Genomic DNA, 25,518 nt, shown 5'->3' on the forward strand with positions numbered 1-25,518 from the left:
GCATGCAGTATATATGTGGTATATATGTAGTATGTATGTTGCATGCATGTAGTATATATGTAGTATGCATGTTGCATGCATGTAGTATATATGTAGTATGTTGCATGCATGTAGTATATATGTAGTATATATGTATGTTGCATGCATGTAGTATATATGTAGTATATATGTATGTTGCATGCATGTAGTATATATGTAGTATGTATGTTGCATGTAGTATATATGTAGTATATATGTATGTATGTTGCATGCATGTAGTATATATGTAGTATGTATGTAGTATGTATGTAGTATGTATTTTTTTTTTTGTATATTCAGCACATTAGCCGGATGATGGGACTACTACTGTCCCATCATTGGCTAATGTGTCAATCACCGTCATGGTAGCAGGCATCGCCCGAGGGGACTTGTAGTCCTATCGGACAATCCTGCACAGACCTCCGCAGGCTGCACAGACCCCCGGACAGTCGGCACAGCCCCCCGGCAGGCCGGTACAGTCCCCCGCAGCCTGCACAGACCCCCGGACAGTCGGTACAGACCACCGGCAGGCCAGCACAGCCCCCCGGCAGGCCGGTACAGACCCCCGCAGCCCGCACAGACCCCCGGACAGTCGGTACAGACCACCGGCAGGCCGGCACAGCCCCCCGGCAGGCCGGTACAGACCCCCGCAGCCCGCACAGACCCCCGGACAGTCGGTACAGACCACCGGCAGGCCGGCACAGCCCCCCCCGGCAGGCCGGTACAGACCCCCGGCAGTCCGCACAGACCCCCGGGCAGTCGGCACAGACCCCCGGAAGGTCCGTACACCCCCCCCGAGAGGCTGTACAAGGACAGAAAAGGGTTTTTCTTATTCCGATACCGGAAGTCCCATAGACTTGAATGGGACTTCCGGTATCGGAGATACCCGATACTTTTTTCGTATCGGGCCGATACCATCCGATCCGATATTTTAGGGTATCGGATGGTATCGCTCAACACTAGTGATGCATAATCATCTAGATAAGCTGAGGCTGGATGATGGGGTGCGGAACGGGACATCCCCCCCGGTTACATCCCAGCTGTCACAATTCATGGCGGGAAGCGGGTGGCTAGATCTATGGAGAATGCGCCATCCTGAGACAAGGGAGTATACTTGCCATTCCTCCATTAAACGCTCCCTATCTCGTATAGACTACATTTTTGGATCCAGCAGCCTAGCGATATGCGTTGACAATATTGAACATGGCACTAGGGGGATTTCAGACCATTGTCCGGTTGTTCTTAAGCTTAAATTTGGCCCATCGACCAACAGGATAACATGGAAGTTGAACCCTTTTGGCTGAAGTTGATAAAATCGCCTGATAGATCGATAGATCAGTTACGTTGCTTCGTCTCGTCCCACCCTGAACCCCGAAATGTTAATATATTTTGGGACACTCTTAAAGCTTATCTGAGGGGTTGTTTATACTCTACGATCTCTTATATTAAACGGGTGACATCGGAGGAGGATGGCGAGATGGAGCAACGTCTGAAAAATTCGGAGGCAGCCTATATACAGTGGGGAAAAAAAGTATTTAGTCAGTCAGCAATAGTGCAAGTTCCACCACTTAAAATGATGAGATGCATCTGTAATTTACATCATAGGTAGACCTCAACTATGGGAGACAAACTGAGAAAAAAAAATCCAGAAAATCACATTGTCTGTTTTTTTTTCATTTTATTTGCATATTATGGTGGAAAATAAGTATTTGGTCAGAAACAAGCAATCAAGATTTCTGGCTCTCACAGACCTGTAACTTCTTCTTTAAGAGTCTCCTCTTTCCTCCACTCATTACCTGTAGTAATGGCACCTGTTTAAACTTGATATCAGTATAAAAAGACACCTGTGCACACCCTCAAACAGTCTGACTCCAAACTCCACTATGGTGAAGACCAAAGAGCTGTCAAAGGACACCAGAAACAAAATTGTAGCCCTGCACCAGGCTGGGAAGACTGAATCTGCAATAGCCAACCAGCTTGGAGTGAAGAAATCAACTGTGAGAGCAATAATTAGAAAATGGAAGACATACAAGACCACTGATAATCTCCCTCGATCTGGTGCTCCACGCAAAATCCCACCCCGTGGGGTCAGAATGATCACAAGAACAATGAGCAAAAATCCCAGAACCACGCGGGGGGACCTAGTGAATGAACTGCAGAGAGCTGGGACCAATGTAACAAGGCCTACCATAAGTAACACACTACGCCACCATGGACTCAGATCCTGCAGTGCCAGACGTGTCCCACTGCTTAAGCCTGTACATGTCCGGGCCCGTCTGAAGTTTGCTAGAGAGCATTTGGATGATCCAGAGGAGTTTTGGGAGAATGTCCTATGGTCTGATGAAACCAAACTGGAACTGTTTGGTAGAAACACAACTTGTCGTGTTTGGAGGAAAAAGAATACTGAGTTGCATCCATCAAACACCATACCTACTGTAAAGCATGGTGGTGGAAACATCATGCTTTGGGGCTGTTACTCTGCAAAGGGGCCAGGACGACTGATCCGGGTACATGAAAGAATGAATGGGGCCATGTATCGTGAGATTTTGAGTGCAAACCTCCTTCCATCAGCAAGGGCATTGAAGATGAAACGTGGCTGGGTCTTTCAACATGACAATGATCCAAAGCACACCGCCAGGGCAACGAAGGAGTGGCTTCGTAAGAAGCATTTCAAGGTCCTGGAGTGGCCTAGCCAGTCTCCAGATCTCAACCCTATAGAAAACCTTTGGAGGGAGTTGAAAGTCCGTGTTGCCAAGCGAAAAGCCATAAACATCACTGCTCTAGAGGAGATCTGCATGGAGGAATGGGCCAACATACCAACAACAGTGCGTGGCAACCTTGTGAAGACTTACAGAAAACGTTTGACCTCTGTCATTGCCAACAAAGGATATATCACAAAGTATTGAGATGAAATTTTGTTTCTGACCAAATACTTATTTTCCACCATAATATGCAAATAAAATGAAAAAAAAAACAGACAATGTGATTTTCTGGATTTTTTTTTCTCAGTTTGTCTCCCATAGTTGAGGTCTACCTATGATGTAAATTACAGACGCCTCTCATCTTTTTAAGTGGTGGAACTTGCACTATTGCTGACTGACTAAATACTTTTTTTCCCCACTGTATCTGATCAAACTAACAGCAATAGGGTGGAGTGGTTGACTGCTCAAAGGCTATATACTCAATACATTGATACTAAAACTAAACGTAAACTATTTTTTACTAGACAATCTTATTTTGAAATGGGGAATCAGGCGAGTAAATTCTTGGCTGATTTGGTGCGACAGCATAATACAACTAACACAATTCTACAGATTCACAACATGGATGGTACTCTGGTTTCTTCAACGGAGGAAATTCTGAAATGTTTTTCTGATTATAAGGCTGTGTGCCCACGTAGCGTTTTTAAGCATTTTTGCCGCGATTTTCGGCACGAAAACGTTTAAAAATCGTGTACAGAACGCCCCCCATGCATTCCTATGGCATTCTGCACATGCTGTGCTAATGCTGCGCTTTTTTCCGCGGCGGAATCGCATCGCGGAAAAAAATCGCAGCATGCTCATTCTTTTGTGCGGAATCGCAAAGAATTGCCGCGATTCCGCACCCATAGGAATGCATGAGAATCGCTTACCTCCCGCATGTGGCTATGCCCACCATGCGGGAAGTTAAGCGTCTCATGTGCGGTTGGTACCCACGGTGTGGAGGAGAGGAGACTGTCCTCCAGGCCCTGGGTACCATACCCCTGTAAAAAAAAGAATAAAAAATAAAAAATCTGGGTATATTTACCTTCCGGCGTCCCGCGCTGCATTCCCGGCCTAAGCGTTCCCAGTAATTCCTTGCGGCACGGTCCTGTGAGACGTAGTCTCGCGTGACTCTAGCAGTCTCGCGAGATCGCTATAGCAACGCGAGACTACGTCATCACAGGTCTCGCAAGGCATCGCTGGGAACACTGAGGCCCAGGAATGCAGCGCGGGACGCCGGAAGGTAAATATACACCGATTTTTTTATTTTTTTTAGCATTTTAACATTCTATCTTTTACTATTGATGCCGCATAGGTGGCCTCAATAGTAAAAACCTGGTCACACTTGTCAAACACTATGTTTGACGAGTGTGACCAACCTGTCAATCACTTTCCAAGCGATGTTTCAAATCGCTTGGAAAGTGCTTGAATATCGCACACGAAAATCGCGGCAAAATCGAGATCATAATCGCGGTGAAATCGCGCAGAAAAAAATGCGCAATTTCTGGGAAGGAGTCCGGTTTTTGGTGTGCGTTTTAACACGCAACGTGGGCACATAGCCTTATAGTTCATTGTATAATTCTAAAACTGATATGGACGGCCCGGAGTGTCTAAATTACTTGTCAGATATGGAGTTTCCTACGCTGAGTCCTTCCCAGCGGGCCTTTATGGATGCTGAATTTACTCTGGAGGAGGTGGAGGATGCCATAAAGGATATGGCCTCTGGGAAGGCCCCTGGGCCGGATGGCTTTCCTGTTGAACTGTATAGGAAATACCAGGAGATACTGGCGCCTCTTTTGTTGACGGTGTTTCAGGGGATTTGGGAGGGGGGATGCATGCCGGAATCCTTCTATGAGGCCAATATAATAGTTCTTAAAAAGGAGGGGAAAGATCCTTTAGATTGTGGATCTTATCGGCCCATATCATTGGTAAATGTGGATTATAAGATTTTTACAAAAATTTTGGCCAAGAGGTTGAATTTAGTCATATTAGATCTTGTACACTCTGACCAAACTGGCTTTATGCCTGGTAAGAGCACCTCCATTAATATTAGACGAGTCCAGTCAGTGGTCCAATATAGCTCCCTGGTGCAGGACAATGAATGTGCATTGGCATCGATGGTAGCGGCCAAGGCCTTTGACTCTCTTGAATGGCCTTTTCTCCATGCATGTTTGCAGAGGTATGGATTCGGTGATAGATTTCAAAAATGGGTCAGTATTTTGTACATGAAGCCTAAGGCCCGGGTCATTGTAAATAATTCCATATCTGAGCCATTTTCACTGCATAGGGGAACTCGTCAGGGGTGTCCCCTTTCCCCGGCCCTTTTTGCTCTTGCTATGGAGGCACTGGCAATTCGTATAAGATCTTCCCCTAATGTTGCTGGTATAGAAATAGCAGGTCGGACAGACACCATGGTCCTATATGCTGATGACATGGTGATATTTATGGACAAAGCGGAGGAAACCCTGACAAGAGTGATCACTATTATAAATAAATTTGGTAAATTTTCTGGCCTATATATAAATTGGGGGAAATCTGCTCTGATGCCTCTTTCCCATGCTCCGATGCCACGACTTGAGACTCTCTCTTTGCTACCCATTGTAACCAGTTTTAAATACCTGGGTGTCCATATTTCTAAAGACAGTAAACTTGATTTGCACCTTAATATATATCCGCTACAGGAGATGGTTAAAGTCAAATTTGGGGTAAACTTCCACTGTCTGTGGCCGGACGTATTAATTTAATTAAAATGATATTACTCCCCAAACTTAGCTACTTTCTTCAACATAGTGCTGTAGTGGTGCCCAGATCCTTTTTCGCTAATTTGAATTCCCAAATCACATCTTTTATATGGGGGAAAACTAGGACCAAACTTAAGCTAGCCACTTTGCAGAGGCCCAAGAAGGGAGGGGGGACAGCGTTACCCGATTTCTTCCTGTATTATTTGTCTAGGCAGGCCAAAGCCATAAGCACGTGGATGCCCGGCGGTCACCTACCTAATTCTGAAAACCATTTACTTCATGCCACACAAACTAGTTGCCCGTTGGGATTTTTTGAAATGAGGAAAACAAATGTCTCACGACTGCTGCCCCTGCTTCGTCTGGCACGATCAATATGGAAACAGATCAAGAGGGTGGTTGGATTTGAGGATATTGTAGCTGAGATGCCCCTATGGAATAATGGTTACCTTCCGGCGTTACTTGAACATCCATCTGCCGAGTTTTGGGCTCAATATAGTGTCTCTACGATAGGCGATCTGTATGACTGTGGAACTTTGATCTCTTTTGAACAATTACAAATTAATCGCAGTGTCCTGAGGTCTCAGTTCTTTCATTATTTACAGCTAAGATCAGCGTTTCAATCACATATGAGATGTATAGGTACAGATAATGCTATTTCATCTCTACCCTTGATAGGGATCCTTAAATCACAGGGCCCCCAGGGTCTCATCTCCTCTCTATATACATATCTGTTGGCAATAGGGACAGAATCCACCATAGACTCCGTTAAGAAGAAGTGGGAAAGGCTCATCCCAGATACACAGGGAGAGGAGTGGGAAGAAATCCTAGAGTCATCGATCAAGGTATCTCCGTCTGTTAACAACAGGATGATACAGTTATATATTGTAAATCAATCATATTTGACTCCAACTCGACCGATACCAATCGTCGGAATGTTTGAGATGTCACTCAATAGATGCAGACTTTGTTCATATGATCTGGGGTTGTCCGGTTGTTGCACAATATTGGAGGGAAGTGACATCACTACGGACGTCTATGGTACAAATTCCTGTTCCCCTTGAGCCACTGGTCTGTCTACTTGGAGTATGGGATGAGGAGACATGGGGTCAATATGTTGGGATATTCCTAAGAGAGACGCTGTTTATGGCACGAAAGGTATTGGCATTGCGGTGGATGAGGAGTTCATCTCCCTCTCTCGGGTCCTGGATCAGCCTGGTAAACTCGATTATTCCATATGAGCGCACGTTATATCAGAAAAAAGGGTGCCCAGGTAAATTCGACAAGATATGGGAGAGGTGGAATTCCTCTCACCTTACTTTGCAGAGTGTAGATGTCACATAATAAACAACTAAGTGTGTGGAAGTAGGCTGCGGAATAGTTTTTTTTTTTTGTTCTCGTAGAGGTAGGTATGATTTAGTAGTCAGGTAGATCTCATCACTGGAATAATAACACAAGGCCACTGTGATTTAATGCATATTATGTTTTGCTTTATTTGTATGCAACTGGTATTTACATTTTGCTGTACATTTTAATGCAGTGTGAAATATATGTGTAATTATATTATGCTTAACATTATATACCAGTATGTATGCAGTACACTTGTTTATGGTTCAATAAACGAATTTAAAAAACAAAATAGGTCAATATTAAATAGTCTCCTGATGAAGCCTTTAGTGAGGACGAGGAAATCCATAGAAATTAGAGGCTTGGAGAGTGTCAATACATCACCTCACCCTATATACTGAGATGTGGGGTACATGTTTTTTCTATTAGTCACCTATTGATTAACCTTCAGGGGGTGAATTATGGGTTTAGTTTTACATTTGGAATTAATAAGGTTTAGTTTTATCCTTTTGTCAGAAAACATGAGGAATGACAAGAGACAATCCATTTAAGAAGATTCAATTTTGATTAAAACTATTCCAACACTATGAACATAAAAAAGGCTTCTCCCCTATGTGACGTCTCTGATGTTTATTAACAGTTGATTTCCAAGTAAAACATTTCCCACATTAAGAAAATGAAAATGGCTTCTCCTCTGTGTGACTGCTCTGATTGTGATCAAGAAGCGCTTTCTGGTTAAAATATTTCCCACATTAACAGGAAAAAGGGTTTCTCCCCTGTGTGAGTTCTCTGATGCTTAACACAATTTGATTTCTTGCTAAAACATTTCCCACATTCTGAACATGAATATTGCTTTTCTGCTGTGTGAGTTCTCTGGTACTTAACACAATCTGATTTATTGTTAAAACATTTCCCACATTATGAACATGAAAAAGGCTTCTCCTCTGTGTGAGTTCTATGGTGATTAACCAATTGTGATTTCCAGTTAAAACATTTCCCACATTCTGAACATGAAAAAGGCTTCTCCCCTGTGTGAGTTCTATGGTGATTAACCAAATCTGATTTCCGGTTAAAACATTTTACACATTCTGAACAGGAAAATGGCTTCTCCCCTGTGTGAGTTCTATGATGATTAACCAATTGTGATTTCCAGTTAAAACATTTCCCACATTCTGAACAGGAAAAAGGCTTCTTCCCTGTGTGAGTTCTATGGTGATTAATCAACTGTGATTTCCAGTTAAAACATTTCCCACATTCTGAACAGGAAAAAGGCTTCTCCCCTGTGTGAGTTCTATGGTGATTAACCAATTGTGATTTCCATTTAAAACATTTCCCACATTCTGAACATGAATATGGCTTCTCTGCTGTGTGAGTTCTTTGGTGTTCATCAAGATTCCCTTTCTGGTTAAAACATTTCCCACATTCTGAATAGGAAAAAGGCTTCTCCCCTGTGTGAGTTCTATAGTGATTAACCAAATCTAATTTCCGGTTAAAACATTTACCACATTCTGAACATGAAAAAGGCTTCTTCCCTCTGTGAGTTCTCTGATGTGCAATAAGATTTGATGTATCTGTAAAACATTTCCCACATTCTGAACAGGAAAAAGGCTTCTCCCCTGTGTGAATTCTATGGTGATTAACCAATAGTTTTTTCCAGCTAAAACATTTCCCACATTCTGAACATGAAAAAGGCTTCTCCCCTGTGTGAGTTCTCTGATGTGCAATAAGATTTGATGTATTTATAAAACTTTTCCCACATTCTGAACAGGAAAAAGGCTTCTCCCCTGTGTGTGTTCTCTGGTGTGTAACAAAATGAGATTTCTTGTTAAAACATTTCTTACATTCTGAACATGAAAATGACTTCTTTGCTTTAGGACCAGTTTGTTTTTTAATGCCTCTTTTGTGACTTTGATTTTCCTTAGTAGTAAGTAATGAATCAGAAGATGTGACCTGTTTCATAGGATCAGACAGATCTTTGCTGTGAATGGATGATGATATATCTGGAGTAATAGCAATCACTTCAGTTGTATCTTGTAGGATCTCAAGATCATCAGATTTAAAAATTGAAGATGTCAGCTGTCCCTCTGATCTCCTGGTACAGTCATCTGCTAAAATAAAAAACATTTTTTTTAAATAAAATATTCTTGAGTTTTATATTTTTGAATATTTCAACTTAAACTGTCCATAAAAATGGCAAGCTATGTAAAAAACTTTAGAATCATAGAATCATAGAGTTGGAAGGGACCTCCTGGGCCATCTGGTCCAACCCCCTGCTCAAAGCAGGATTCGCTAAATCATCCCAGTCAGATGTCTGTCCAGCCTCTGAAGACTTCCATTGAAGGAGAACTCACCACTTCTCGTGGCAGCCTGTTCCACTCATTGATCACTCTAACTGTCAAAAAGTTTTTTCTAATATCTAATCTGTGTCTCCTCCCATTCAGTTTCATCCCATTGATAGAATAATTATTTACCAAGACAATGACAGTTCACAGTCTAATAGAAAACCTTGTTGGATGAGCCAGTAGTGTGCGGTGTTCAACTGTTTGTTCATTCTGCCTCCCAAATATTGAATAAAAAGAAACCAATCAATGTTATGTAGGCGAAAATAATACCAATTCTCATCTCACAAAAACAAGTCCCCACTCAGGTCCATCATCTGTCAATAGAAAACCAGATAAGCCAGGCTACAGTTAATGTTATAGTTAGGGTTAGTGTTAGGCTAAAGTTTGGGTTACAGTTAGGGTTACTGTTAGGCTAAAGTCAGGGTTAGGCTAAAGAATTAGGCTTTTCTCAATTGTCTCCCCAATAATTTGGTCATGTCAGTCATGTCAGAGTTCAGTCAAGTCAGTTTTCTATTTCCGGGAAAAAAATAAATAAATAAATAAAATGGCCCGTCAGTATTATAGTGCAGAGGAGGCTTATGCACTTTTATGTTCTGACAGTGAAGAAAGTGCAGTGTCAGATGGCGATGTGGATTTCGAGGGCTTTAGTAGCAGTGACAGTGATAGCTCAGAAATGAGCAGTGATTCTGGTCCATCCTCACACACAAGGACCAGTACAACAAGAAGGACAAATATCGCTTCTGGAGAAATGTCTCCAACTCAGGGAACAATGCCCAGTACTAGCGCTGTCCCTAGTGCTCGTGAATTGGCGCACACCAATGTCCAAGGGGCTTTGCTGTAGCATTTCCCAGATGGGAGGCTTCAGATTCGGCTACTCCATTCATCCCTAATTTTAATGCCATTCCTGGTATAAATGTGGAGGTGGAAAATTTTGGACCAATTTTTTTAATTTGTTTATGACAGATAGCTTGCTAGAGCATATTAGCCTACAAATTTATATATTTATGTCGCTCCTCACCCAACCGCCTCCAAGACTTCTCCCGAATATCCCCCATCCTCTGGAATTCTTTGCCCCAACATGTCCGACTATCAACCACATTCGGATCCTTCAGACGGAACCTGAAAACCCACCTCTTCAAGAAAGCTTATAGCCTGCAATGACCCCGCTACCTCCTCACCACTACCGGAGATATCGCCTCAACCAACAACTGAACTGCTGCAACCCACCAACCTACTGTCTCCTTCCCCACCATCCTGTAGTATGTAAGCTTGAAAGGGCAGGGTCCTCTCCCCTCTGTATCAGTCTGTCATTCTTAGTTTGTTTACTGTAAGTGATATCTGTAATTTGTATGTAACCCCTTCTCACCATGGAATCAATGGTGCTATATAAATAAATAATAATAATATGCGTCCCAATTCATCAGCCAGAATCAACGATCCTATTATGCTAGGTCAAATTTATGGAATCAAGTAATGTCCTAGAATGGAAAACATTTTTAGGACTTACATTTGCTTTGAGACTTGTTAAAAAAAACGAGCATTCGGTCCTATTGGTCCAACTGCCCTGTTCAAGCCACCCCTATGTTTTCTGCTGTTCTTCCTAGGACCTGTTATGAAATGTTCATGAGATTTTGGCATTTTAATGACAATAGTCAATGCCTGCCCAGAAATGCCCCAGAACATGACAGATTATTCAAAATCAGACCGATCATCGAAGACTTCACAGAAATGTTCTTAAAGCTCTACACCCCAACAGAAAACATTTCCATTGATGAGTCCCTTGTAAAATTCAAAGGAAGACTGCACCTCAAGCAATTTATTACTAAGAGGGCAAGGTTCGGAATAAAGCTCTATAAAATGTGTGAGAGTTCAACCGGATACACATCAGCTTTTCACATTTATGAGGGGAAAGACAGCCAACTAAACCCACCAGGACGCCCTACTTATCTGGGGACATCTGGAAAAATGGTTTGGGAGCTGATATCTCCATTTTTACAATAAGGCTACAATCTGTATATTGACAACTACTACACCAGCATACCCCTATTTAAAAGTCTGGTTGAACATAACATAGGGGCTTGTGGGACCATTCGCAAAAACCGTCAGGGGTTTCCACAATCATTGGTCAGCAAAAAGTTCTGAAAGAGGCAGTCAGGGGCTTTACACAATGGAGAGCTGCTTGTCCTTAATATTAAGGATAAAAAGATATTTTTATCCTGAGCTCGATCCCCACAGATGCCACAAGGGCCACTGCAGACCAACAGGGATCCACTACTCCAAAACCTGTGTCTGTCATTGACTACAACAAATATATGGGGTGTGGACCTTGCAGATCAGGTTCTACAGCCATACCAGGTATCAAGAGAATCATAGATCTGGTATAAAAAGTTAGTCATGTATTTGTTTCAGGTGGCCACATATAATTCTTTTGTGTTATACAAAAAAGCCGGAAATGCAGATACTTTCCTTGATTATCAGGAAAAGGTCACTGAATATCTTGTTTTTGACAATTTTGTCCCCGCCAATCCTTTAGAATGTGAAGATGTCAGAAGACTCACTGAGCGACATTTTATTGCACTCATCCCAGTAACTGAAACAAGAAAGAACCCCCAGAGAAGATGTCGTGTATGTTCCTAGAGAGGAATGAGGCATGATCCCCGCTATTATTACCCACAATGCCCATCACTGCCAGCCTTATGCCTCCATGACGGCTTTACAATCTTCCACACAGAACCACGTTTTTGAACTGTTTTGACATTCAAGCATTTGGTTTATTTAGTGACAGACACATTTGAGTAGAGCTGACTTAATAATTTCCGGGGGTAGGTGGGGGGAGGTCTCCAGAGACACAAGCTGGGCACAATATATTGGGCACTACAATGACATTTTTGCAATGTTTGCTCTGAAACTTCTACTACGAGTTTCTGGAAATCATCCATGTAGTGATAATGGTCACTATATCCATAGATGAATATATACTTACAAATGCTGGGGCAGCGGTGCTCTGTGCTGTGTGGAGGGCTCCTTCGGAATTTTGTCAAAGCCCGGGGAACCCCCACAGTTCCATTGCTGCGATGCGGTGGTCTCCGGAAAAATGGACGCTGTGGGCGGCGCATGCTCAGATTCAGATCTCATCCAGAGATCTCGTTGCCGAGATCTGAATGTGAGCATGCGCCGCCCCCAGCTGCCATTTTCCCAGAGGCCACCGCATCGCAGTAATGGAGCTGCAGGGGCCTCCGGCTTTGACAAAATGGCGGCGGAGCCCCTTACGCAACACAGAGCGCCACCGTCCCAGCACAGAGCGCTGCCGTCACCTCAGCAGAGAGCACAGCGGCCGCCCCAGCACAGAGCGCTGCCACCTCCCCAGGGCAGGGAGCTGCCACCACCTCAGCACAGAGCGCTGCCGCCACCCCAGGGCAGAGCGCTGCCGCCACTCCAGCACAGAGACCTGCCGCCCCAGCACAGAGCATCGCTACCGCAACAGCCTGGGATGGGATTTTCCGGAGGCCACCGCACCACCGAAGATCTGTGACCACTCTTGCACCTGTGCTGATTTCCCCCGGTAAGCTGAATTCGGACTGTAAGACGGACCCCCATTTGGCACATTTTTTCCACTATTTTCCTTTTGAAAATTTGGGGTGCACTTTATAGTCCGAAAAATACAGTAATTTTTCTCTTCACTGCCCAATGGTATAATTTTCTATGGAACAGCTGTGGGGTCAATATGCTCACTGCACCACTAGAAGAATTCATTCAGGGAAGTATTTGGTAAAATGCAGTCACTTTTGGGGCTTATGCTGTTCTGGCACCTCAGGGGCTCTGACAATGTGACATGTCACCCACAAACACTTCCAGCAAAATCTGCTCTCCAATATGGCGCTCCTTCCCTTCCAAGCGCTGCCATGCGCCCAAACAGTAGTATTCTCCCACATATGGGGTATCGGCGAGCTCAGGAGAAATTGCACAACAAATTGTATGGAGCAATTTCTCCTGTTACCCTTATAAAAATGCAAAATATGGAGCTAAAGTGATTTGTGAAAAATGTTATTTTTTTTTATTTTCACGGCTCTACGCTATAAACTTCTGTGAAGCACCTGTGGGTTCAAGGTGCTCAATACACATCGGGATAAGTTCCCTAAGGGGTCTAGTTTCCAAAATGGTAACACTTGTTGGGGGTTTCCACTGTTAAGGCAGATCAGGGGCTCTCCAAACGCGACATGGCAACCGCTAATTATTCCAGCATATTTTACATTCAAAAAGTCAAATGGCGCTCCTTCCCTTCTGAGCCCTGCCGTGAGCCCAAACAGTAGATTTCCCCATATATGGGGTATCGGCACGCTCATGAGAAATTGCAAAACAAAATTTATAGTCCACCTTCTCGATACCCTTGTGAAAGTAAAAAAATTAGGTCTAAAGGAAAATTTTTGTGAAAGAAAAGTAAATGTTTATTTTTTCCTTCCACATTTGATTCATTCCTGTGAAGCACCTGAAGGGTTAATAACCTTCTTGAATGTGGTTTTGAGCACCTGGAGGGGTGCAGTTTTTAGAATGGTGTCACTTTTGGGTATTTTCTGTCATATTGACCCCCCAAACTCACTTCAAATGTGAGGTGGTCCCTAAAAAATGGTTTTCTAAATTTTTTTGTAAAAATGAAAAATCGCTGTTTAACTTTTAACCCTTATAACTTCCTAACTAAAAAAAATTTTGTTTTCAAAATTGTGCTGATGGAAAGTTGATATAGTTGATATAGATGCTGCTGCGCAGGCGCTACCATCGCCGGTGACATTTTGCTGGATGTAATTTTTTTTCTAAGCCTCAAAATAGCCACAATATTATAGGCATTATCACCAATAATATCAATGCTATTATATGCATTATGTAATAATGGGGGCAGGTCAGTGAGGGGTCAGCGACCTGTCATAGGCCAATACAGATGAATGTGTAATCAGAGCACCAGGACCTGTAGTTAACCCCAGGGGGGTGGCTTTGCCCCCCCCTCATGGTTACGATCGCTCTGATTGGCTTTTGAAAGTGAAACAGCCAAACAGAGTGATTGTAATATTTCACTAATGAAACTTGGTGAACTATTACAAATCAGCAATGGCTGATGCTGCAATAGCATCAGCCATTGGCTGTAGCTAGGTGACCTCTGTGTCATCCCCCAGATCTGATTGGAGCTAGCGTACACGTGACGCTATCCCTCCAATCAGATGTGGGGCAGGTGTCAGGTATGGCTGCCCTCGCTCTTCAGCCTCATCCTGTCCGTGGTAGGTGAAGAGCGAGGTGCTGCCTGCTGCCCTGACACCTGACATGTCTCTGCCTGCTGCTGCTGTCGCCGATCACCGTGCCTGCTGCCACTGCCGCCGATCTTCCCTCTGGTACTGTGCTCCGCTCCCCTCTGTTGCCTCATTACACCCCCTGCCCCTGTGATCACCCCCACTGCAGAGGTGATTGCCCCTTCCTGCCCAGGTTATCGCCCCCCTGCCCAGGTGATTGCACCCCCCGCCCAGTAATTACCCCCCTGCTGCTGTCGCCACTGATCTCCCCTCTGTGCTGTCCTCCGCTCCCCTCTGCTGCCCAATTCCACTCCCTCCGGCCCTGTGATCACCCCCCTGCCCCTATGATCACCCCTCAGCCCTGTAATCACCCCCTGCCCCCTGCTGCTGCTGCCGCTGATCTCTCCTCTGTGCGGTCCTCCGCTCCCCTCTGCTGCCTGATTCCACCCCCCGGCCCTGTGATTGCCCCTCTGCCCCGGTGATCACGCCCTGCTGCTGCCGCCGCAGATCTCCCTTATGCTGCCTGATTCCGCCCCCCCTGGCCCTGTGATCGCCCCCTGCCCCGGTGATCGCCCCCAGTGATCACCACCCTGCTGCTACTACCTCCTGACCCACGGCACCTGACAGCCCCCTCCTGTAGTAGAAAGTTTCAAACACTCGCACATACACACGCACACTATAAGTTTATCTTTTTTTACACATACACACCACACACACAATGTCCCACTCGTCACAGTCATCCCAGTCTCAAAGGGTGTACTCAGCTGAGGAGGCATATGCCTTTACTGCCTCTGAAGCGGATAGTGAGGGAGAGGACCCCACTTTTCTCTATTCCTCCCACTCTTCCTCCTCCAGCGACACAGACTTACCACCACCAAGATGTTGCAGGATGAGAAATAGTCTGGAGCCCAGGGAGGAAGAGACGGAAGCCGGGGAAGAAGACCCACAGCCAAATGTGAGTAACCCCCAACCTAGCACTAGTGCCCCCTCCTGGACCCCTGTCCCTGAGAATGTTGCTCCACGGATTCCTGATTTCGTTCCCCAATCAGGAATCCAGTTTGAGACTGCCAACTTCAGGGAAATAGACTTTTTCAAAGTCTATTTCTCGGAGTCAATTGTCAGTCTTATGGTGGAGCAAACAAACTTGTACGCCCAGCAATTTTTGGCTGAAAACCCTAATTCATTATGCTCTACTTGGAGCCCCATTGACTCTGTAGAAATGATGAAATATTGGGGACTGGTCCTTCACATGGGGATTGTGAAGAAACCAGAAATTCGTCAATACTGGAGTACTGTAATTTTATATCAAACTCCAGTATTTGGCATAGTTATGAGTCGCAGACGTTTTGAGGCGATTCATAAGTTTCTCCATTTTAGGGACAACACTGACAGCCTTCCCCGCGATGACCCCAATTTTGATACACTGTTCAAAATTCGGTCGGTCATCGAACACTTCAGCAACAAGTTTTCTGAAGTGTACATTCCCCAAAGGGAAATTTGTGTGGATGAATCCCTCATCCACTTCAAAGCGAGGCTTCCGTTCCGTCAGTACCTGCCCAGCAAAAGGGCGAGGTATGGGATAAAACTCTACAAGCTGTGTGAGAGTACCTCAGGGTACACACTCAGCTTTAGAGTTTACCAAGGGAAGGACACCAGGATCCAGCCCCCAGAATGTCCACCTGCTCTGGGGGTGAGTGGGAAAACAGTGTGGGATTTGGTCCACCCTCTGCTTGATAAAGGTGACCATCTGTACGTTGATAACTTTTATACAAGCATCGCACTATTTCAATCCCTCTCTTCCAGAGCTACTGTCGCTTGCGGTACCGTGCGCAGAAACCAGAGGGGTCTCCCTTTGTCGCTAATTGAGCAGCCTCTCCCAAAGGGTGAGAGCCGAGCCCATTGTAGCGGCAACATGGTTGTGGTCAAGTTCAAAGACAAAAGAGACGTCTTTCTCTTGACAACAATCCATGGTCCCGGCACCACGGCCACCACCGTTCGAGGTACCCCAGACCAGGTCCACAAACCGGACTGTGCCCTGGGGTACAACAAAAACATGGGGGGAGTTGATCTATCTGATAAAGTCCCCCAGCCCTATCGTGCCATGCGGAAGGCGAAAGTGTGGTATAAAAAACTGGCTGTGCACATCGTACAAATGGCACTATATAACGCATGCGTGCTATCACGATGTGCAGGCCAGACCAACAGCACCTTCCTTCAGTTCCAGGAGGCGGTGATAAAGGCCATGAATTTTGGAGAGGAGGACGGAGCATGTCCCAGCACCCCTGGAACTCAAGTTTCCCGTATGGTACCAGGACAACATGCTCCCACTAAGGGGAGAGCAAAAATAAAGGTGCCGGGTGTGCTATAAAAGGGGGATAAGAAGGGAAACTCGTTTCCAATGTGAAACGTGTCCCGACAAACCTGCACTGTGTATGAATGAATGCTTCAGAATTCATCACACGTCCAGGGACTAAACACATCCTGACACTCCACTACAGAACTCACCCACACCAGGCTGACATACACAACACAACACACCCAACCTGACATGCACTACATCACACACCACAACCTGACGTACACTACACCACACACACACCGACCTGACGTACACTACACCACACACTGACCTGACATACACTACACCACACACACCAACCTGACATACACTACACCACACACCGACCTGATGTACACTACACCACACACACCGACCTGACATACACTACACCACACACACCAACCTGACATACACTACACCACACACCAACCTGACATACACTACACCACACACCGACCTGACATACACTACACCACACACACCGACCTGACATACACTACACCACACACACCGACTTGACATACACTACACCACACACACACCGACCTGACATACACTACACCACACACACCGACCTGACGTACACTACAACACACACACCGACCTGACATACACTACACCACAACCAGACGTACACTGCACCACACACACACACTGACCTGATGTACACTACACCACACACCAACCTGACATACACAACACCACACACACTACATACTTTCCATACACGACATGGTGTCCGCTAACGATTGGAGCTAATTTTCCCTTCAAAAAGTCAAATGGCGCTCCTTCCCTTCCGAGCCCTGCCGTGCGCCCAAACAGTGGTTTATGACCACATATGAGGTATCTGTGTACTCAGGAGAAATTGACCAACAAATTTAGGATCTATTTTATCCTGTTGCCCATGTGAAAATGAAAAAATGAGGCTAAAAGAACATTTTTGTTGGAAAAATTAAAATGTCCATTTTTTCCTTCCACATTGCTTTAGTTCCTGTGAAGCACCTGAAGGGTTAATAATCTTCTTGAATGTGGTTTTGAGCACCTTGAGGTGTGCAGTTTTTCGAATGGTGTCACTTTTGGGTGTTTTCTGTCATATTGATCCCTCAAAGTGACTTCAATTGTGAGGTGGTCATCACTAAAAAAAAATGGTGTTGTAAAAATGAGAAATCGCTGGTCAACTTTTAACCCTTATAACTTCCTAACAAAAAAATTTTTTTTTCCCAAAATTGTGCTGATGTAAAGTAAACATTTGGAAAATGTTATTTATTAACTATTTTGTGTCACATAACTCTCTGGTTTAATAGAATAAAAATTCAAAATTTTCACCAAATTTCCAATTTTTTCACAAATAAACGCAAAAATTATTGACCTAAATTTACCACTAACATGAAGCCCAATATGTGATGAAAAAATTCTCAGAATCGCTAGGATCCGTTGAAGCGTTCCTGAGTTATTACCTCATAAAGGGACACTGGTCAGAATTGCTAAAAATGGCCAGATCATTAAGGTCAAAATAGGCTGGGTCAACCTTATATAAGTCAGTTCAGATATGGTGTACCAAGATGGCGTCTGTGTCTTCAGACAGCACCCTGGATGGAATCCTTGGAATGCAGAAGCTGAGATACTGGATACCATATATGGAAGTGAAGCTGAAATGGACCTATCATAGACTGACACTGGCTACTCAGAAGATTGTGTGACACCCATTTCCTGTCTCTTTGTCTTGAGAATAAACTTCAGTTGCGTGCAAGCCTTTACTGAGAAAGGAGTAGACATCTAACTCTGTGTTCCGTGTGACTCTTTAAGCGCGCACTCGGCCTATATTGGGTCAGGTACAAGCAATCATATAGATCTTGCCTTAAGGGATCACCCTCACATTAATCCCAGGGGTTAGGTGGATCCTCCAAGGGTTAAGTTCTATAGAAAAGGGCTTTCAATGCCCAAAGTCATTTGAACAGTTTTGGGTAGAGGAGAATGTTGTGGTCTAGAGGCAAAATGGTGATCATGGTAATACGGCCGGACTACACCACCGATAAAGCAGCCACAGCCGGTGACTGAGAGGAATCTGTGACTTCTCTGCATTCAGTGGTTACTACTCACCTGGGTAGTCATATGTGGGAATCTCCTCTTTACACCGCTCATCATCCCTCACATATGTCTCTGTAGGATTAATAGGAGTCAGATCTTCACCCTGAAACAAATATTGTAAAAGTCACCGACAGATGGAGAAGTCCCATCTATGATCAGCTCTAATCCTGCCATCTCCACCGTTCTCATCACACAAGTATAAAACATATAATACTGGTGGATAAAACAAGACTGAGCACAAGACCTTCACAGCCGTCTACACATCATAGGGGAGATCTCCTGACACCTTCTCTCCATCTACCTGATGATCCTGAGGAGCACTGGGATCTTCTTGGTTACAGTCCTGTGGAAGAAGAGGACGGGGACATCTCTCTGGTGTTGTCCTCTTACTGGATAGATCTGGAGGAAACACATACAGGGACTGAATTAATTCTCTACATACAGATAATTATAGGCCGTGTGTAATTAGTCCTGTCTATTACCTGGTGATGTGAGGGGCTGGGGAACCTCCATTATGACGTTCGTGTACAGATCTCTGTGTCCGTCTAAATACTCCCACTCCTCCATGGAGAAATAGACAGCAACATCCTGGCACCTTATAGGAACCTGACACGTACAATGATACCGTCATCCCCCGATCCCTTCATATTGTTACTGTATAATGTCCCAGCAGTGTCACCTCTCCAGTCAGAAGCTCAAGCATCTTGTAGATGAGTTCTAGGATCTTCTGGTCATTGATGTCCTCATGGATCAGGGGGTGAGGTGGAGGCCCCGTGATTGGGCTCAGGGATCTTCCCCATCTCTCAGACACAGGGTCCTGACAGCGATCACTAGAGGTCTTCTTCACCACTGTGTAATCCTGGTTATGGAGAGACACAATCATAAATCTCACTATAGACATTTCCAGAGTCCTCACCTCTCCAGTTCTGTCCATCTGTTATTCCCATAGATAAGAATGATGTAATGTGAGGTCATCAGAATCTCTCACCTCTCCAGTGAGACGGAAGAGGATCTCTAGGGTGAGGTGTAACATCCTCTCCGCCATCTTGTCTCTGTCCATATCCATCCTTGATGGGTAAATCAGGAAAATTCTCTTCTGTAGAAGATCTTCACTGAGAGGATCCGATATTGTAGAGACCTGAATGAGAAGATGATCCGATGTAACATCATAAGAATCCTGTGTAATAATACAATTACTGGAGATAATGAGGGAAACATATGAGGAGATTTATTATCTTACAGGGTTTAGTTTTCTTCCCTGACATCTACTAATAAAACCTATATATTTAGGCCACAGACAACAAGCAGTTTCCTCCTCGGAGTCGTCAGCTGAACACGTTCCTCATAGACTCATCTTCCATAACGCTAATTCTCGTCTCATTACCGACCCTGGAATCGGCATTAGCAATACTGCAGGAGATATTCATTACACACGACATGAGAAATAACTCCTTCATGATGAGGACGACATCTTCATCTTCTACTGCGGCTCTAGAGACAGATTTCGCCAGAGTCGGTCACTGACTCCATCCCCACCGGCCGTCTATATGAAGGTTTCCCGTCTTCCCGCACTGGAATCTTCTCTCACGTTAGATCTCAGCTCTGAGTCACACACAGAAGTTTGAGGCTTTTAGAAAAGATTTTTTGTTTCCACAAACACAACGGACAGAAATGATCTGATCCCAAAGTCTCCATGTACAGTGTTTTATGGAGTTTACTTCTGGCCTTAGGCTTTCCTATATTACAAGAAAAACTCCAGAAAAAGCCGATATTAAAATGTTTCTAAAGAAAATTGGCTCCAACAATTCTTGTAAGAAGAAAAAAATATGTAAAAAGCAGAAGACACATTTTACAGTTGTGGCCAAAAGTATTGACACCCCTGCAATTCTGTCAGATAATACTCAGTTTCTTCCTGAAAATGATTGCAAACACAAATTATTATCTTCATTTAATTTGTCTTAAATGAAAAAACACAAAAAGAATTGTCCTAAAGCCAAATTGGATATAATTCCACACCAAACATAAAAAAGAGGGTGGACAAAAGTATTGGCACTGTTCGAAAAATCATGTGATGCTTCTCTAATTTGTGTAATTAACAGCACCTGTAACTTATCTGTGGCACCTAACAGGTGTTGGCAATAACTAAATCACACTTGCAGCCAGTTGACATGGATTAAAGTTGACTCAACCTCTGTCCTGTGTCCTTGTGTGTACCACAATGAGCATGGAGAAAAGAAAGAAGACCAAAGAACTGTCTGAGGACTTGAGAAACCAAATTGTGAGGAAGCATGAGCAATCTCAAGGCTACAAGTCCATCTCCAAAGACCTGAATGTTCCTGTGTCTACCGTGCACAGTGTCAAGAGCCCATGGCATTGTGGCTAACCTCCCTAGATGTGGACGGAAAAGAAAAATTGACAAGAGATTTCAACGCAAGATTGTGCGGATGTTGGATAAAGAACCTCGACTAACATCCAAACAAGTTCAAGCTGCCCAGCAGTCTGAGGGTACAACAGTGTCAACCCGTACTATCCGTCGGCGTCTGAATGAAAAGGGACTGTATGGTAGGAGACCTAGGAAGACCCCACTTCTTACCCCGAGAGATAAAAAAGCCAGGCTGGAGTTTGCCAAAACTTACCTGAAAAAGCCTAAAACGTTTTGGAAGAATGTTCTCTGGTCAGATGAGACAAAAGTAGAGCTTTTTGGGCAAAGGCATCAAAATAGAGTTTACAGGAGAAAAAAAGAGGCATTCAAAGAAAAAAACACGGTCCCTACAGTCAAACATGGCGGAGGTTCCCTGATGTTTTGGGGTTGCTTTGCTGCCTCTGGCACTGGACTGCTTGACCGTGTGCATGGCATAATGAAGTCTGAAGATTACCAACAAATTTTGCAGCATAATGTAGGGCCCAGTGTGAGAAAGCTGGGTCTCCCTCAGAGATCATGGGTCTTCCAGCAGGACAATGACCCAAAACACACTTCAAAAAGCACTAGAAAATGGTTTGCGAGAAAGCACTGGAGACTTCTAAGGTGGCCAGCAATGAGTCCAGACCTAAATCCCATAGAACACCTGTGGAGAGATCTAAAAATGGCAGTTTGGAGAAGGCACCCTTCAAATATCAGGGACCTGGAGCAGTTTGCCAAAGAAGAATGGTCTAAAATTCCAGCAGAGCATTGTAAGAAACTCATTGATGGTTACCGGAAGCGGTTGGTCGCAGTTATTTTGGCTAAAGGTTGTGCAACCAAGTATTAGTCTGAGGGTGCCAATACTTTTGTCTGGCCCATTTTTGGAGTTTTGTGTGAAATGATCAATGTTTTGCTTTTTGCTTCATTCTCTTTTGTGTTTTATCATTTAAGACAAATTAAATGAAGATAATAATACCAAAGTATTTGTGTTTTCAATCATTTTCAGGAAGAAACTGAGTATTATCTGACAGAATTGCAGGGGTGTCAATACTTTTGGCCACAATTGTATAATTTTTAATATGTTGAACATTTATTAAAAATAAATGAATCTTTTTGGGCCCCAGAACATAGATGTACACCGCAGGGACGGCACAGATGAGGCTTCAACAAAACCACTTGCTGCTGTGAAAAGCAAACATGACATCTAAGAAGGTGTGACAGAGTTTGGCTGAATGCCCCCCGCCCCCAAGTACTCGATAGTATGGGGCGGCCTAGTTACTCTGATACTTACATGCCTAATAATGGGGTCTGGGCTGCAATGTATGAAGGTCTATTAGGCCGGGCCAGAGGCAGCGTCCAATAAGTTACCTTATAACGCCCCCATATACAGCAGACTAAAGTTCCATGAAAGCACTGATTTCGGGGGATTGGCCGACCATATAATGTATTTGGGGGCCTCCCGACAGATGATGTCAGGGCAGAGAAGGATCTGGCATCCTGAATTTCAGAGGATAATCCGTGTGTTCTTCCTGTAGATAATCCTCCTCTAGAGGAGTCTGGAGGCGACTCTCTCATACAGACCACAGGAAAGCTGGAATATTTGTGTGTATGGGGGAGTCGGGAGAGATCGCCGTCTGCCAAATGACCGATCAGCCAACTCTGATCTCATGTGTATGGGGCCGTTAGTATTACACTGACAGGCAGTGATGATACACGGCACTACAGTAGTACAGGGCATCACTGGAGCCATCAGAGGCTTGTATGTTGTATGATCGCACTGATCAGAGGGGTTTAAAAAAGGTTTAAAGTGGAAAAAAAAATCACAGTTTCACCAACAAGAAATATCCATCACTATATGGAAAGCAGAGTCACTGCACAATGTTAGTTACGTCACGTCCATAACTACTTTATTATACTCTATTATCCTGTACACAGTGGAGTAGATAGAAATCATAGATCCCACAGCAATAGCTGGAATTGGGCCCTCCAACGTAAAGAAAAAAAAAAATCTCTCTATCTATATACACTGTTCAAAAAAATAAAGGGAACACTTAAACAACAGAATATAACTCCAAGTAAATCAAACTTCTGTGAAATCAAACTGTCCACTTAGGAAGCAACACTGACTGACAATCAATTTCACATGCTATTGTGTAAATGGAATAGACAACAGATGGAAATTATTGGCAATTATCAAGACACCCTCAATAAAGGAGTGGTTCTGCAGGTGGGGACCACAGACCACATCTCAGTACCAATGCTTCTGGCTGATGTTTTGGTCACTTTCGAATGTTGGTTGTGCTTTCACACTCGTGGTAACATGAGACGGCCTCTAAAACCCACACAAGTGGCTCAGGTAGTGCAGCTCATCCAGGATGGCACATCAATGCGAGCTGTAGCAAGAAGGTTTACTGTGTCTGTCAGCGTAGTGTCCAGAGGCTGGAGTTGCTACCAGGAGACAGGCCAGTACACAAGGAGACGTGAAGGGGGTCGTATGAAGGCATTAACCCAGCACCAGGACCGCTACCTCCACCTTTATGCAAGGAAGAACAGGAGGAGTACTGCCAGAGACCTGCAAAATGATCTTTAGCAGGCCACAAATGTGCATGTCTCTGCACAAACGGTTAGAAACTGACTACATGAGGATGGTCTGAGGTCCCAACGTCCACAGATGGGGGTTGTGCTCACAGCCCAACACCGTACAGGATGTTTGGCATTTGCCACAGAACACCGGGATTGGCAAATTTGCCACTGGCGCCCTGTGCTTTTCACAGATGGAAGCAGGTTCACACTGAGCACGTGACAGCCGTGACAGAGTCTGGAGACGCCGTGGAGAGCGATCTGCTGCCTGCAACATCCTTCAGCATGACCGGTTTGGCAGTGGTCAGTAATGGTGTGGGGTGGCATTTCTTTGGAGGCCGCACGATGTTGGGCTGTGAGCACAACCCCCATGGAGACACAATTGTGCCTTTACCTGGAGATAAATTCCCAGTGGGGGCAATTTCCAAAATGCAATAACTTAAGTGGGGAATTCAGCTCTTTTTGCACTTAAGGGATCTGTATATGGAGTCTACAAACTACAGTGGGGGAAAATAAGTATTTGTTACGCTGCCGATTTTGGGGTTAAAGTCACATTTTTGTGAGGAAATAAAGTAAAATTGTCATTTTTTCCTTCCGCATTGCTTAAATTCCTGTCACACTATCCGAATTCAGATATTGTCCTGTCAGAAAGCAGAATACAGGGAGCGAAAGGGTTAATGGGACTCACAGGAGGAACCGGCCCAGAAAGCAGAAGATCCAGGAGTGTCCGCCACATATATGACTGCTCTGTGTGCACAGGACCTGTGATGAGGTCACAGGAGGGGAGGAGTCAGGGGTCACATGATCAGCGGCCTCAGTGTGTGCAGGACTCAGTGTGCTGGAGCTCTCCCGATAATCAGCTGCGTGTGTCGCGCTGTGTGATAGTCACAGCAGCTGCATGGAGGGCGACACATGCACCTGATTATCGGGAGCGCTCCAGGGATCCGGGGTCCCGATGCAGCTATTCGGTAAGCGATATTAGCCAAAAACAACTTCTCCGACGATATTCGCTCATCTCTAGTAATAACAGCTCAAAGATATTCACCGAACTTTTCATTAAGTTTAATAGCGAGACCCTATTAAATATTGAGCACCAGCGGGACGAAGCATTGACAGCGGCATGTAAAAGTGTGGGCGCCCCTGGTCAAAATGACCGTTATTGTGAGCAGTAGTAAGAAGAAGATGAAATGATCTCTAAAAGGCCGAACCTCTAAGATGACACATGGCCTTTGTATTTTAGGCAAAAATAATAATAAAATATATATATATACAGTTATATGTTAAAGTTTGGGCACCCCTATTAATGTTAACCTTTTTTCTTTATAACAATTTTGGTTTTTGCAACAGCTATTTCAGTTTCATATATCTAATAACTAATGGACTCAGTTATATTTCTGGATTCAAATGAGGTTTATTGTACTAACAGAAAATGTGCAATCTGCATTTAGACAAAATTTGACGGGTGCAAAAGTATGGGCACCTCAACATAAAAGTGACATTAATATTTCGTAGATCCTCCTTTTGCAAAAATAACAGCCTCTAGTCGCTTTCTGTAGCTATTAATGAGTTCCTGGATCCTGGATGAAGGTATTTGTGACCATTCCTGTTTACAAAACAATTCCAGTTCAGTTAAGTTTGATGGTCGC

The 25,518-nt window shown here is 44.3% G+C and overlaps 1 protein-coding gene across 2 annotated transcripts; it reads right to left on the reverse strand.

The window, feature by feature from the left end:
* Window positions 1-6,965: 6,965 nt before the first annotated feature.
* LOC141060235 (uncharacterized) lies at window positions 6,966-24,623 on the reverse strand. Of its 2 annotated transcripts, none has more exons than XM_073556467.1 (7): window positions 24,561-24,623; window positions 19,880-20,029; window positions 19,571-19,750; window positions 19,374-19,497; window positions 19,193-19,290; window positions 18,904-18,994; window positions 6,966-8,949 (listed from the first exon to the last, which is right to left on the reverse strand). In XM_073556467.1, exons 1-7 carry the CDS (start codon window positions 24,606-24,608, stop codon window positions 7,763-7,765), a joined length of 1,878 nt encoding a protein of 625 aa, XP_073412568.1. In that variant the 5' UTR covers window positions 24,609-24,623; the 3' UTR covers window positions 6,966-7,762. The 2 variants fall into 2 exon arrangements, with proteins under 2 accessions (XP_073412568.1, XP_073412567.1); XM_073556466.1 differs by having other exon boundaries at window positions 6,966-8,952.
* Window positions 24,624-25,518: the final 895 nt, after the last annotated feature.

Source organism: Dendrobates tinctorius, unplaced genomic scaffold (genome assembly GCF_039654945.1).
Source record: "Dendrobates tinctorius isolate UK_male_01 unplaced genomic scaffold, ASM3965494v1 ptg000233l, whole genome shotgun sequence".
Lineage (NCBI taxonomy): Eukaryota > Metazoa > Chordata > Amphibia > Anura > Dendrobatidae > Dendrobates > Dendrobates tinctorius.